This window comes from Platalea leucorodia (assembly GCF_965183815.1).
Source record: "Platalea leucorodia genome assembly, chromosome: 4".
NCBI classification, from domain to species: Eukaryota; Metazoa; Chordata; class Aves; order Pelecaniformes; family Threskiornithidae; genus Platalea; species Platalea leucorodia.
The window spans coordinates 11,888,205-11,903,629 of NC_138826.1; the positions used below are offsets into that span (position 1 = coordinate 11,888,205).

The following is a 15,425-nucleotide window of genomic DNA, read 5'->3' on the forward strand; positions in this document are numbered from 1 at the left end:
CTGCGATCCTAAGCTTTACAGCCAAAAAAAATGACAGGATATTGGAAATTTTGGTGATTTTATCAAATTGTCAGGTAGGGGGAATGGCTCTAGTTGTTCAGCAGTTTTGAGTGAGGGGGTTTCAGGGGTGGGAAGAGAGGGACGTTTAAGGTGTCAAAGATAATTAAAGCATTCACAGTTTCAAAGCTGCTTGCCTTGCAAAAATTAAGACATTCAGATTCAGGGATACAATACTGTATTTTACAAGGAGGGTAAAATTAAGTACATATACAACAGGAACAAAAAGATACAACAAAATAAAAAAGCCAACACCTCTGGGGTGGCATACTCCCTCTTTGTTGTTCATCTCAGGGAGCTGCATGATGCTTGTCTTTAAAGAGTCAAACTGAGCAGTCATGAAAATATCCACTGAGAGATTCTGGCAAAAGAAAAAAAAAAAAAAAACAAACTAACAAAACAAACCAAGTAAGTCAAAAGCCATCCTCCCCTGGAAAGCCAAATGCCACGGCTCGGGCTTCCACTTGCCTGCTGCTCCTCGCTGCTGCTGCCCGGCATTTCCATAGGCTCATCTCGGGTTTTAAAGGCTTCCTGCTCACGAGCTGAAGGAAACCATCCCACGCAAGCACAGCCCAAGAGAGCCATGCCTTACTCTCCTACAAAGTCTTGAATTAGTCCTGCCCATAACAAAGGGTCCTTCAAACAATCCTTTTCCTCTCTATCCTGCAGAGGATCCTTTTGAAGGCCCGTCTGAAGTCGTGGTTGAAAATAGTATAGATGACGGGGTTCAAGGAGCTATTGCAGTAACCGAACCAGAAGAAGAACTTGAAGAGGGTGTCGGGCACGGAGCAGCTCTTGCAGACGGCCGTCAGCGTGTAGGTGAAGAAGAAGGGGAACCAGCAGATGACAAAGACCCCAATCACCACCGCCAGCACAAAGGTGAAGCGCTTCTCCCGGTTCTGCCTGCCCCTCCACCGGGACCCTTTGGTGTTCCTCTCCTCCTCCGCCTTTCTGGGCAAACTGTCCCCAGGCTTAATCTGGCTCAGCTTAGTCTTGGTCTTTCCCCTCGAGGATCTCTCTGGCTTCTTACACTGGTTGTTCTCCTGGTGCTCGGAGGACGAGGTCTCCTCCATGTCTATGCCGTTGACCTCTCCCTCCTGCCCGCCACCGCCTCCCGCCGCCTTCTCCCCATTGAGCTGGGCTGTGGCTGGCAGGTCCTCCTTGTCGGCCAAGCCGTTCTGCCTCTTCTCAGGGCGCTCTGCCCGCTTGGTCGGCGGCACCCTGGTTCGCCTCTTGGCTATCTGGTAGATGCGCATGTAGACCAGGATCATGATGAGGCAGGGGGCAAAGAAGGAGCCAATGCTGGAAGAGATGATGTACCACTTCTCATCGTTGATCTTGCACCCTGCCACCCCCTGGTCAGCCTGCTGCCCGCTCTTCTTCTCGATGGAGATGAGCGGCGGGAAGGAGATGACGGCCGAGATGACCCAGACGATGAAGATGATGCACTTGATGCGGCGCGGGGTACGCTTGAGGTTGTACTCGATGGCTTGCGTGATGGACCAGTAACGGTCCAGGCTGATGGCACACAAGTGCACGATGGAGGAGGTGCAGAACAGCACATCCAAGGCCAGGTAGATCTCACACCAGACTTTGCCGAAGTACCAGTACCCCATCACCTCGTTTGCCAGGGAGAAGGGGATGACCAGTGTGGCCACCAGGATGTCGGCCGAGGCTAAGGAGACCAGGAAGAGGTTCTGGGGGGCCTTGAGCGCCCGGCTGGTGAAGACAGCGATGATGACCAGGACATTGCCGAAGACGGTGAAAAGCATCAGCAAGCCCGCCAGGCTGATGAGGGTGACGGTGGTGTGCAGGGGGTACGGCGTGCCCCCGCCCGGCCCGGCCCCGCTGTCGTTGAAGGTCCCGTTGGTGCCGGGAGGCGGGTAGCCCTCCTCCTCCTCCAGCTGCCGCTGGTACTCCATGGAGGAGAAGAGGTGGCCCCTCTCCGTGAACGGGCGCTCCAGGTTAAACATCAACCCCGGCTGCGCGGACACCCCCGCCCTTCGCCCCCTGCCCCTCCTGGCTCCTCCGCGGGGCTCCGCGCTCCTACTGCGCCGCTGGCCGGGGCGGGGCGGCGCGGGGGCGGCCGGGGGCCTGCGGGCGGCCGCGGCTCATGCCGGGGCGCTGCCCGCCGGGAGCCGCTCAGCGGGGCGCGGAGCGGCGCGGAGCGGGGCCGGGGCTGGGGCTGCAGCCGGCGGCGGCTGCTGCTCTGCCTCGCTCGCCGCCCGGCCGCTTTATAGCCCCGGATTAGGCCGGGGCTGCCGCGTCAGCCCCACGTGGGGAGCTGCCCCCGGTGCGCACACACACACACAGACAGATGCAGACACACAGACACGCACACGCACACACCGGCACGCACCCCGCACACCCTCCGCCCAGCCCCGGCCGGCCGTGCCCCCCCGGCTCCGACACGGACACCGCCCCCCGCCCGGTGCCCACGCCCGCCCGCTCAGCGCACGCACCCGCTCTCTGCTCGGCCCTTCCTGTATTTTGCACGCCCGCTCGCCCCCGGCACCTCGGCCCTTACACACGCACCCCCCCGCCCCACGGTCTCGCCCAGCCCGGCTCCCCGCCCAGCCCGCGGCGGGAGCGGCTTCGTCCCGCCCGGAGAGAGGAGCGGCCCCCGGGGCGGGTCGCACGGGGGAGCTGGGGCAGAGGCAGCGGGGCCCGAGTGCGTGGTTGTGGGGGTGGCCGTGCGTGGGGAGGGACGCGCCCGCCGTCCGGGCGCTGCGGGGCTCCGGACACCCACGGCGGCGCGGCCGGCGGCTGATCCCGGGGTGGAAGCAGCCGCCCCGTCCCGCGTGTGCGCGGCGGCACCGAGGGGCTCCGCCGCGGGCGCTGGCTGCGCGGCCGTGCTCGCCGGGAGCCCCGGGGGCAGCGCTCCGGCCGGGGGGCGGCCGGGCAGGGCTGGGCTCCCGGCCCCGCGGGGCGGCGGCAGCGGACCCCGGCAGGGCGCTGCCCGCTCCGCGCTGCCGCCGCGGCGGGCGGCGGCGGCCCCGGCAGCGCGGGGGGGCAGCGGCACCTGCTGGCCGCGGCGCCTCACTGCACCCGCCCGCCGCCGAGCCCAGCCTTCCCCCGCCGCAGGGCTGCGCCCCGGGGGGGGCGGGAGGAGCCCCGCAGGCAGGGGAACGCTGCTGCCGAGCGGCCCGGGGCGGGGGGGGGCAGCCCCCACAAAGAGAAGGATGGGGCAGAGCTCCCAGGGATGGGGCCAGCCCCCCAGGCTGGCTCAGCCCCGGCTGCGCAGGCCCTCCTGCCTCGCAGCACCCACGAGGGCTCCCATCCCACAGCGCCAGACCCAGCAGACTCCCTCCTGGGCCCCCCTCGTTTCCTCCCCCGTGCTCCCCGCTGGCTCTCCCCAGACCCACGGGCAGGAGGAAAGGAGGCGGGCAGCAGGCCCAGGCGGGCAGCTGACCCCCCCCACCCTGCCCCGTCGGGTGCCCCGGCCCTGGGGAGCATCCCCAGGTGCTCCCCCAGGAGCACAGGGGCTGGCATCACCCACCTCCGCGGCTGCAACAGCAACACAGGACCTTTCTAACAGCGAAAGAGCAGTAGTGACGTACCTGGTAGCCCGCCCGGCCCCCAAAGCAGTCAGCTCTCAGCATGTACAGATTACTCACCCGTACAGCGCACGGACTCCAGCCCTGATCCTCTCGCTCACGGTCTCTTCTCCCTCATTTTCAGATGGCTCTAACGATGCTCGCTTGATGCTCCAGATTCAGGCAGCTCTCAATTAATCGCAGTGCTGAATGCTCGGGCCAATGAATGTATTTCCTCTGCGAGATGGAGGAAGCCCTGTCATCTTTGTCCCTGCACCACACACCGTGTTATAAGCCAGGCCCAGGAGCGATGATGCCCAGGAGAGAGGGAGCAGGAGTGGGAGAGATGGGGTCTGGGAGCCAGAGCGCACAGCCTCTGGGGCTGGCACGGGGCCGAGCGATGGAAAACGAGGGGGAGTCCCACTGTTTCAGCAAGGGAGCGCAGGACCCACGGCACCGGTTTGCCTGAGAAAAGGGCAATCTGCAGGGAGTGACTTCAGACTGGTAAATCGAACCCAAGATGACCGACATGCACACACAAAAGATCTCTGTCTGAGAGTAAATGCGATGTATAACCACAGACTTTGCTGCAAGGGGCAAGTAGAGACACAAAGGATGAAGGGACTCACCTAAGTCTATGGTTAGGCCAGGCAGGAGGTTGAGGAGATGCTGGACTTTGTGAGCACCTCCTGCCTGCTGCTCGTTGCAGGGGACCTGTGTGCTCTGCAGGAGGATGCATAGCTCTGCCCAGCAGTGGGTCATCTTCTCCCTCAGATGTGGGATCTGCAGGGGCTTGAGATCACCCCTGGCAGAGGCCTCCTTGGTCACTGCTTGGATGGAAGGACCCAGAGAGAGGGAAGGTGCAGGCCATGCCCTACCTGACGGGGATAACCCCTCCTCTGAGCAGTTTGACCTTAGCTGTAACAACACACCTGCACTAAGGCCACCATGGGCTGTCCGAGATGCTCTGCTCCAGACCTGGGCTGGTGCCTTTCTGGAAACACCCTGCATGCCCCCACGCTCTCTGCAAAGCCAAGCTGCGTTCCCCGAAACAGTCAGAGAGTGGATTTAAATAACAAAACATGACCAGCTGCCTTGATTTTTTTGTCTCCTTTTGTGGCAGGACACCCTCAGTCTGCCTGAAGCTAAACCCAGCCAACATCGCTCCTGAGCCACTGCGTCGCAAAAGCGGAGCTTTGATCAGGCTCTTTGCTGGGACAAAGAGCACAAGGGGCACACGCGAGGCCAAAAGCCTGAAGAAAAGGGGTTGTTCCAGAAACCGCTGGAAAGAGCTGTCTGCAAGCGGGGGACAGCTGGGATGGCATTGTATTCATCTCGGAGAGGGAGAAAACCTGCCTCATCAAAGGCACTTTCCTTGCACCGCCACCATCATTGTGCGTGTGACATCTCTGATTTTATTGACACCAGCAGCACTCAGCGCTGTCTGCAAAGTGACTCAGTAACGCCAAGTCTCCCCTTCATTTTCTCTGCAGGTCAGCTCGTGGCTCTGCCCAAGTCTTGAGATGAAAGCTGGGTGGAAACTGCTGGGGCTGGTGAGGATCCTTAAGATCTCACACAACAACCCATGGCACACCCTGTCCTACAGCACAGCCGTCTTTACGAGTCTATACCGTGCTTGATGATAATTCGTAATATTCATAAAGCCTCAACTCCCAGAATCCTGGGATTAGGCAAGAAACTCGAATTTGTAGCCCCTGGAAGACTGTAGAGAAAAGCTTCAGGGGTAAAAAAAACAGCTAGTAAATAGAATTTTTATATCAAACCCCTGGCATTTGCATCCAGATGCTCAATTTTTGAATGCGTGCTGCTGACGGCATTGATACGAGTTATAAGGACTCTGCAGTTCGAACTCAGTCAACAAGTGCGTGACGAGACAGCCCAGAAAACAGCCTGTTCTCCGGCGGCATCGCGCTCCAAAGAGCCGCAGGAGCCTGCCCTTTCCGTAGGAAAGCAGCCTGCTTTCTCAGCAGAGCCCTGCGAAGAGCCGGGCTCGCCAGGCAAGGGGGGCAGCCTGGGTGAGCACTAATGAGCGAGGATGAAGGCTATCGATCCTCCTCTGACAGCTCCCCCTCCACCAGCTGCCGTCCCAGGCGGGCGGTGATGCCCTTTCTGAGGCACGGCGGCGAAGTTCGCGTTCAGCACGTGTACCTCGAGCGCATCCCTCGCAAACAAGCTGACCTTTACAGCTGGTTTCAGGTCATTAATTAGCCACGCTGCTTCCATGTTTATACATCTTTTCCGCCCACCGGCTCTGGCATCACTTCCAGCATCGCTTCCAGCGGCATAGGGGGAGCCGGGACCACCCTCCCCTGCTGCCTCTTGGGGAGAGGGGGCTGAGAAATGTTCACGGGGTCTCAGGGCTGCTCACAGCACGGAGCAAACCACATACGGGGAGATAATCTCTGGAAAGAATTGCTATGGTAATAAGGCTGCAAAATGTGTGTTTTGAACAAGCAGCCCCAGGAATTGTTTATTTCCAGAAGAGCAGTAAGATTCTGGCAGGGAAAAAAGTAAAAAGAGCTGCTGAAGGACTGAGACTTGGTTTTTGGACAGTCTGGTTCAGGGTTACAGAAGCTGGACAACCCAAAGGCTAGCTCAAGGCATTGCAGCACAGACTCCCGGGGGGACCACACGAAAGGGCAACCACTAGAACAAGGTGCCAAAATTATTTCTAAGCAGAAGCTTTCAAGAGCAGCTCTGTGCCGACGGGACACAAGCCATCAAAGAGGGGAGCCTTGGGTGGGGAGCCGTGGGTGCTCTGCAACCAGAGGGAAACAGCAGTCACCGTTTGCTTTGTGTTAGAAGAGCTGTGGTTTGCTCGTTTGCACTGATCTCAATATTTGCATATCCATGGCAGGAAGCCCTTGTTGTAGCTGTGGATTTTGATCATGCTGCTGGGTGTATTTGAATAAATCAAAGCACGGTGTCTTTCAGGACGATTTGCTTTAGGAACTGGGCTCCGTTGGGGGTAACGCAGTGAAATCCCATGGCTCGTGACCCCCTGGGGCCTAACGACTGAACAGCCCTTCACGGCAGCTTCAAGTTGGCCAGTTTTCCTCCAGGCCTAGGACAAGCTATGCGGAGATGCACCCAAGTCACAAAAAAAAAGAATGCTTTTCCCCTTTACTGTGTTAAACCCGGGAGGAAAAACAGCATAGGAGCTATCAGGGGAAGAAGCACAGACCTTCTGCAAGCAAACCTGGCATTGCTGGGCATATGATGGTGCCACTGCAAAGTAATACAAAGTAATACAGCAAGCACACCATCCATTTCCAGGGAGGTGTTTCAAATGCTGTGATTCATATTTTCCTTTTATTTTAAAAATTAATTAAAAAAAAAAAAAATCATCAGAAGCGTGGCTGGTCTGGCCACCCCTCCAGCTGCTTCAGGACCCTGGCACTTTTCCTCCTGCACACACATTCAAACCCACAGCCCTTCCTTTCCTCGTCTGCCGCTGCGTGTGCGGGTTTGGGTGTTGCTCTTTTCATAGATCTCACAGCAACGGCCTCTGCAGAGCCATGTTTTTCAACAGAGTTTGTCTGGACTCAGCTGCTGGATGTACTTTTCCGAGTTATTTGAATAAACCAGTAGGAAACGGATAGCTGCGGCAGCGGTCTCTGCTAGCACCTAATCCCCTTGCAAGCAAGGATGCTGCCGCGGTATCAGATGTTCAGAGGGGAAGGAAAGGAGGCACACTGAATATTACCCATGGTGGCAGCTCTTCACCACCCCCCGTCTGCAGAGAGCTGGCTCAAACCAGCACAAGATGGATCCTATGTGACCACCTGCTCCTCTGGTGTTTTTTTTGCAAACAGCTTAAAAGCTCTGCTTGCGTCTCCTCATTAGCTAGCGTTCAGGTTGCCTGCCCTGTTCGGCAAGATTTTAACTACCGGGTTTGATTGCACAGCCCTAAACCAACAGCCAAGAGAAACATTTCCGTGCTACAGATTATAGCATGCCGGAGTCGGGGGTGAGGCTGAGACACCGGGACTGCACTCATGCGAGCCTCTGGTTTATTTATTCGTTATTTTCCCTCTTTTGCTTCTGCCAGGTGTCACAGTGGCCTCTGCGACGTTAAAGGCTCATTTCAGCTCTGCAGGAGGAACAGTGCACAACAAGAAACCTCCCTGGCTGTCTGTGTGTCACTGGCCTCATGCCTCTCAGGCACTTCATGCCTAGGGGAGAAGGAGAGAGAGAAATGTGCATTTTCTCTCTGTAGCACCCACGAGTACGTACACGTATGTGTTCCTCCGTGCCAAACACAGGCAAGTGTGTTTTTACACAGTCCAATTTTCTTTATCCAGTTCCCTAGCTGGGAATCCTCCCTCCTCGCTGCATCCTGCAACGTGGCCAGAACTAAACGCCCGTGGGGCCATCCCTCAGCACATCCATCCCGCTCCCCAGGCTTCCCGTCCTGCTGGCTCACAAGATGGATCCCCGGGATATTATCCAATAAGGGCAGAAACATAATAAAAACTAAACCCAACAGACTACAGACCATCCCTAATATATTACAGGGAGCTTCTGTATCGCTCACCGTCAGCCCCTCACTCAGGGGACTGACACACTGCCTCCCATAAAACCCTTTACCACGCTGCGGTGGGCTTTTCCATACATATGGGACCATATAGCCAAAACACAGCAAAACCACAGCCAAGTCCTTCCAGCCCTGGCCAGAGCAAGAGAAGGCGATACCCCCCACCCTCCAGCACCGCTCCCTCCCGGAGGTCACCCCCACACCGCCCTGCTCTGGTGGGCGCTCCCTGATCCGCTCCAGCGCAAAGGCAGCCGGCTCCCCCCTGCAGCGATGCCCCAGCGAGGAATAACGGAGCCAGGGGCATTGCCGTGCCCCAAAGGGAACGGCTGCCCAAGCCTGCGCTGCAAGCAGAGCCAGTACAGAACTGGCCAGAAGGGATTTTCAAACCAGCTTTGCGGAGGAAGAGCAGCTAGTCCTGGGCATGTGGAGAGGTGCCCAGGCCAGCATTCAGAGAGGAGAAAGGTTGGGCACCACTAACTGTCCTTGTAACCTTCCCTGAATGAAACTAATCAAGTTTCTGCAGCTCAACAAGTTACCTTTCATCAGCAGAGCCGGCCCACATTTAAGGCAAAATTGAGGCTGCCTCACTTTAAAGCATTTAATTTCCCAACTGGGAGAGGTTAACATTCAATTACTCAGCTGAAAAGTAACTCGTTCAAGTTTCACTCCCTAGGGCCCGAGCGTATGTCTCTGCCCTTTCCCTCCCCATTCTTCACCACCGCTGTGTGAGACTGACGCAGTGACGCTACCTCAGGGCCGGGTGCCGCAGTCGGCAATATTCATTCAGTCCCTCTGGTGAAGGCAGAAGTGCCCCAGGTGAGCTGTAACTCTCCCGTGCGTTGCACATCCCCAGCGAGCTTCTTCGGCACAGCCAGAACAAAGCTTCCAGCAAAGCAAATAGCTCTGAAAAGAGAGGGTACAACAGAGAGCAGCCAAGCAGGGACTGAAGGTTGCAGTTCCCACTTGGCAAGGTGTGGGTCTCAGCAGGTTCAGATCATCACAGGAAAGGGGGATTGATTGCATCATACATCCCCTTCAAAAACCAGACCACAGCAAGCTGCTACAGCAGGAGACAGCTTTCCACGCACACTTGCATCAGGCAGGTTTGCTGTCTGCGTTTAACCCAGTTTATGTGTCTAAATGAATCCAGGGTGGCACCACTAGAATTAAAAAGATCAAAGAGGTGAGCAGCAGCAGTTCTTGACGGCTGAGCTGTATAAAAGGTCCAGGGGATAACTGCCTGAAATTGCCGGGTTCCCAGAAAGCAGAGCGCGTCAGTGTGGTTTCACAGGGAGGAAGGCCGCTGGGGAACGCAGCAAGACTTTCCATGTTTTCCCTTATTACTTATTTCACCATCTAGTGGCAAAAGCAAATAACGCTGAGAAGCCATCCAGGAGCTGCAGCCAGCTCAGGAAGAACTTTCTTTGCACCAGCTTCTCCCAGTTACCCCCTGCAGCTGCCTGGGCTGGGGATGCAGAGGAGGACACAGGGGAGCATCCAGCATCCTTCAAGTCCCCCAGTCCTAAATCCTGGCCCTGCATAACGACTCCTCCTCACCGGCTGATGCCCATCCCAGGACCCTCTGCCCACCCCCTGCCGCTGTGTCCCTGCTGTCCCCCCACCCTGGCTGTAACCCACAGGCTGCCGTAGCTTCTCCCCCCAGGCGCCGGTAGCCATCTCCCACCCTCCTGCCCTCCAGCCTCTGCCCAAAACCGCCTGGCTCGCCCTGGGGAAGCACCGGCCCCAGCTCCCAGGGGGACAGTAAGCACAGACAGCTGCAGGGTAGGGCAAACTCAGCTCTCCCGGTGATCAAACGCAGCTTAGCTGAAGGCACAGGCTGAGCTAAGCCCCCAGGAAAAGATGTCAGGGTGAGCAGAGTCCTTCTGACTCGAGGCTTTTCCTTCTCCACCTCAGCTGAGTGGAGGGCTTAAGGGCGTTGGAAAGGGACACAAATACCTTCCAGGAAAAACCTTTACTGCGGGCTCAGCCCGGTGTTGCGAGCACCTGCAGTGCTGGGGAGAGCTTGCCCTCACCAGCTCCCTAGAGGTGCTTTCTCCCTGTGCTGCCCCGTTGCCATCGGGCCACACGGAGGGGGACATTTCTCCTGAGGCCAGGCCTCCTTCCCACACCCTGGCCACAATCTGCCCACTTGGACGTGGCAGGAAGGTTTGCACGCGGATCTGCTCCGTGGGGGGGAAGGAGCAGGGACCTGCCCCTGCGGGGGGACCTCCCGCGGCGCAGAGCTCGCTCAGCACGTGCAGCCCTCGCAGCAGGGCCAGGGGCTGCCCCGCGTTCGAACTCCGGCTGGCGGATGGTCCAACACCTTCCCGGCCTGCCTGATGATAGCCAGGCGAGTGGAAAGCCGACAGAAACATTCGTCATGCAGCGGGCGCAGGAGGGAGGGTTCTTCTCTCCAGAGCCAGGGTTTCCATCCTCGCAGTGGTTTGCGGATCCTGCGTGCAATGTGCCGCAGAGGGAAATCCATCATCGTTACTGCGCTCATTCCCTCATTGCCTACAATACAATTATCCCTATGCAGATTGCAAGGTACAATGTTTTTTTTCCTGAGAGGCTCAAATTAAGTTTAAACACCAGCTTTTGATTTATTTGCTTATTCAGCATCATCAGTTGCTTTTCAGCAATACAAAATAGCTCTCTCCCCAGGAAATATTTATCCTGTCTGGGAATACTATACCGAGGGTGGTAATGTGTAATCAGGACAAAGCACTTAGAGAAGGCAGGCTGCTATACTAGATGCTGAGAGAAGACGTATAATACATCTCCACTTGTGCTTTTTCAATTCTGATTTTCCTTTTCCCTGGAAACATCCTAGGTAGCAAGGGAAATCCCTGCCATACAAAATTCAAGAGCAAAATAATCCATGTCTTTCCCTGAAGTGTCACAGAAAACTAAGCACATACCAACAAGAATTAATCTCTGCTGCTACAAACAAAACTCTCTTCCTTTTTTTTGCTGAGAAGTCATTTTCAGCCCTGCGCAGAGCAACGCCAGCAAATTCTTCTGCCACAGTTTTGCCTTTGCACTCAGACGAAGGATACTGCAGGGCAGCGCTCTCATCGGCACGGGGTGCCAACCCCATCCTCACAAGGCTCGATGGCTTTAACACCCCCTGCCACTCTGAGAGCAACTGATGGGAGCTACGGCTGGGGGGGGGGAGGAGAAATCTCTACTATTTCACATACAATTCTGCTATTCAGCCTGTCAGCGCCAGTTAAATGCAAGGGCAGAAGGACTGAAAGGGAAAGCAAACTTTGTGAAAAACACTGGAGCTCCCCTACAGACGGGGAGCGTTGAATCCGCCCTGAACTCTTGTTTCCACTTGTGGAGGCCAAGCCATTTGCTGGGTCACAGCCGCAAAGAAGTGGAAGTTGCCGTACAGCATTCAAGCATTACCGGAGGCGTAGTCCCAGTGCAATCAGACACGTTAAGAAGAAAACAGTGCAACCGAAATCTCAAGACTTAACAGCACCCTTTCAGTTCCGCTAGGCTAAAAATATCCCCCAGATCCTCAGAAAGGCAGCTCATTGCAGATCTCAACTGGCTACGATCAACAGCCCCCGTTTCGTTGAGGAGGCCTTCCTCGCTGCCCAGCAGGCAAGGTGAATGGGATCAACCACCCAGCCAGCCAGGAACCAGGCTCAGGTGCTACCGAGGAGGGTTCCCAGTGCCTCCGAGCACTGGGACACCTCACCAGGCCAGCAAAGTCCTCTGGAGTTGAAGTCACTGAAGATCACCATTGATTCCTCACTACAATCCAACCTCAATTTTCCTTAAGCAGAGCTAGAGACAAGAGCGGTTAAAAAGCAATCGTGCCAACTTTAACAATTATCTTAAGAAAATCTAAATTTTTTAACATTTCTGGGGAATTAAATGTCTGTATAAAATGAGAATGTCATTTTCTTATTAATAATTCACTAACAATTTAATTGTGGGAGCGTGTGGGTTTTCCTAAAGCAAAAGCGATATTATTAAGCATTACCCATATTTCAGAACTCTTTACAGACTGCCAAGCACTTCATGTCACTTCAAAAATGAAGACATTCATCCTTATTCCTAAATGGTTTGGAGCAGAGATTGGCCACAGAACTATCATTTAATCAAAATTCATTCCTATCCGAGTCTTGACGTGTACCCCAAGCCAAATCATTTATCTGGTAAGTACTCAGACATCAAAACCCTTCACAGGGACTCTGAGACACCATGTAAAAACCTGGCTGGGCTCTATACACCAAGCGTCCAACGAGCCAACAGAGAAGCTGTAGAGCAACGCACAGCTGTGCCATGTGCAGCAGATCCATCTTTTGTATTTCCCTCTCCCAGCCATCTGTTCCCAAATCCTATTTTTCTCCTGGTGTCTCCATTCTGCAACACAGCTAGAGAAAAGGGGCTTGTAACCCATACGAAGCAGGTTCAGAAGAGGAACTGGATGCACCAACAGGTATATGGATGGGAAGCCACTGGTCCCACATCATCTTGTTGCTCTTCCTGCCCTTCTCCACTCACTTCAGCTCAGCACAGTGTGGGAAGCACCGGGGTGAGACAAATGACTGTTTGCAAAAAGAGGGAAATCTGAAGTAGGAGAGATGGGAGGTGAGAATGCAAATGGAGAGGATGAGATCAGACGTGAGGCTGCAAGGGCTCACAGCGAAAAAAACAGGCGCTGCTGGAAAAGCCCCTCCTTCTCATGGAGGATTCTGGCACTTCCAAATACGGTTCTGTTTTAATGCGACATCAACCCCCCCCAATTCCAAAAGCTTCTTCACAAGAAGCGGTGGCCTGGCTCCAGGACCATCCATCTGGTGGAGCCACAGACCCAAGAATCTTGGCTGCGCTCTCCTGCCTGGCAGGAGACGCTGGCCGCAGGGGACCCGCTTACCACTTTGCTCAACTTGCTTTTAGGGAATTCCGTCCAGTGCCTCTCACCCCTTCCAAGCAAACCTCTGGCTCCCAGGCGCTGCTGGGAATCTCTCCTGGTCCCCCACACCAGAACCGTATGGTGCTGTCTGATGCGGCTTCTTGGGAGGCTGGAAATGCCCGGTAGACCTAAAAACAAGTACTTTACTCGGAGAAGATTAAAAAGCCTGAAATCAGAGCTGCCTCCGTGACCAGCAGCTCCTCACCTAACTGAATTTCTTGCCCTCTGCTATGCTGGCAAGGACAGATCATTCCAACTTCTCAGTTATAACTTCCCCCTCAGTTACCATACTTGGCAAGGACCAAAAAAAAAGCTGAAGGGCATCAAAAAAACTTGGGTCATATAAAGAGAGGTTTCCCTGCACTGTCCTTACCATGGCTGTTTTCAAACAACGTTTTAAGATTTTCATGGAAAAATATATTTCCATTAAAACTGTCCACATGAAGTTTGGAAATCACTGCAGGCAGCACAGCTGTAATAATGCAGGACAAAATGCAAACCAGCTACTACTAGGTCAAGTGAAGCAACCACCAAACTACAGCAAATTAAGGATTCATGATGAGTCTTAACAAAGAAATACTTTACCAATAGAAAGGAAAAAGAGGGTCGTGTGGAAAAAGCCTTTAAAAGGGAACACTTGTGTGCAATTTTGCAGATAGCATCTTACTCAGAGGCAGTGGAGTAGATTGATCTCTAAAGACTCTTAAAAGGTTTTGCAGTGGAAAAAAAAATAGTTGCAAGGCATACAGTCAGATCATTAACTGTGCAGCCCAGGCTGCCAGCTGCTCACTCAAATACTCCAGATGGCTCCTCCTCTAAAACATCATCATTTGATCTTGGTAATGAAATTATCTCCCAGTCGTACAATCCTAAGTGAGGCAAGGCTTGTACAAAGAGATGATGTATTTTATTTGACTGAGATGGCTTGCAAAAACAAATTAGCTTTCAAGGCATTCAGCGTTTTCTAATTGTATCAAAGCTAACCATCTCCAGCCCTTTAACACCTTTTTTCTGCCGTTACCACCACATACAGTCCAAAGCACCAACTATAACCTACAAAGCTGCCCAGCATCCAAATTTTACACGGTATTTGCACACTAAACACTTTAACATACAGTAGGTATCTAAATCCACAACTTCCCACCAGTGGAAAGTAGGACCTGTCACTGGACAGCAGCACTGGGAGACTCAGTATCTTGAAGCACTTAGGCTGGATTAATTACACAAACACGTAATCTGTTTGTCTCACCCGAGTCATGCAAGACTCCACCTGCACATTTTTGAGGCCTTTAATACAGCCTTTAGGACACAGGGAGCCAGAAAGAGACATTTTCTTCACTTTTCACTCAATTAGAGCCAAAATGTGTTGTTCTTCTGAAGGCCAGGCCCATCTGTGGATGCTCTCTTCAATCATTTGAACAGAAAGTGGTCGTGACCAGCAAGATCCCCCCAGTCCCAGTGGCTGCCGAGCGCTGCCTGGCTGACACTGGTTATCGGCAGGATGCTACTGGGGCCGGGGGAAATTGCTTTTTCTTTTCTTTAAAAAACTAAGGGAATTTCTTGCATAGCTTTCTGCAAAGGCTTCAAGGAGGAACATGAAACTCAACCAGTGCACTGTCGGTCTCCAACTTCTCTTCCAAACAAACACCACCACTAGAAATTTCCCAATAATTTCAGAAAATGTTGAGCTTTGACAGTTCAAAAAGGCCAGCTAAAATATTCAAAAGTCAAATCTTCCAAAACTATGCACTCTTACTAGCATCAACAGAGTATTGTAAATCCTGGCATTATTTAAATCAGCATGCTTATGTAAAATCTAATATTAATTTTGTTTCTCATACCTAGTTGATAAAAGTCAGTGTTACAGCCAACCAGAGGAAACAATTCATTACTGCGGTGGGTGGCTTGCATCTGAAGTCTAAACCCCAATCTGATCATTGCCTAGTGGGATTATTCCCCACTGGAGTTTAGCACTAAACTTTATCACCTGCTCAACTTTAATTTTCATAATAGAGCTATACTTTTATTTCACAAACTAGAAGTACACAAAGAACAAAATAGCTTGCTAAAGGCCATGAATTAGGAAAAAGAATCAGAGCTGGGACTAGAAAACTATGGAGAAAGGCAACAAGAATTATCACAGAATGGAAGAGGTTTTGTTTGAAGAGAAGCTAAAAACCAGAACTCTATGACTTGGAGAAAAAACGCTGCCATTTATGAAAAAAAAAAGAAAAAACCCGCAAGAGTAGTAAAAAGCAGATGAACAGGAAAAAGACCGTTCATAAATTTCTCGGAATATAAGAACTAGGAGTCACCAAATGAAATAAGGTGGTGTGGT

At 53.7% G+C, this 15,425-nt stretch overlaps 1 protein-coding gene across 1 annotated transcript; it reads right to left on the minus strand.

Annotated features, from left to right (window-relative positions):
- Positions 1 to 695: 695 nt before the first annotated feature.
- ADRA2A (adrenoceptor alpha 2A) lies at positions 696 to 2,030 on the minus strand (the record flags this gene model as incomplete). The annotated part of the gene is made up of 1 exon (XM_082311202.1): positions 696 to 2,030. The coding sequence occupies one exon, from the start codon at positions 2,028 to 2,030 to the stop codon at positions 696 to 698; it is 1,335 nt and encodes a 444-aa protein (XP_082167328.1).
- Between the last annotated feature and the right edge of the window lie 13,395 nt (positions 2,031 to 15,425).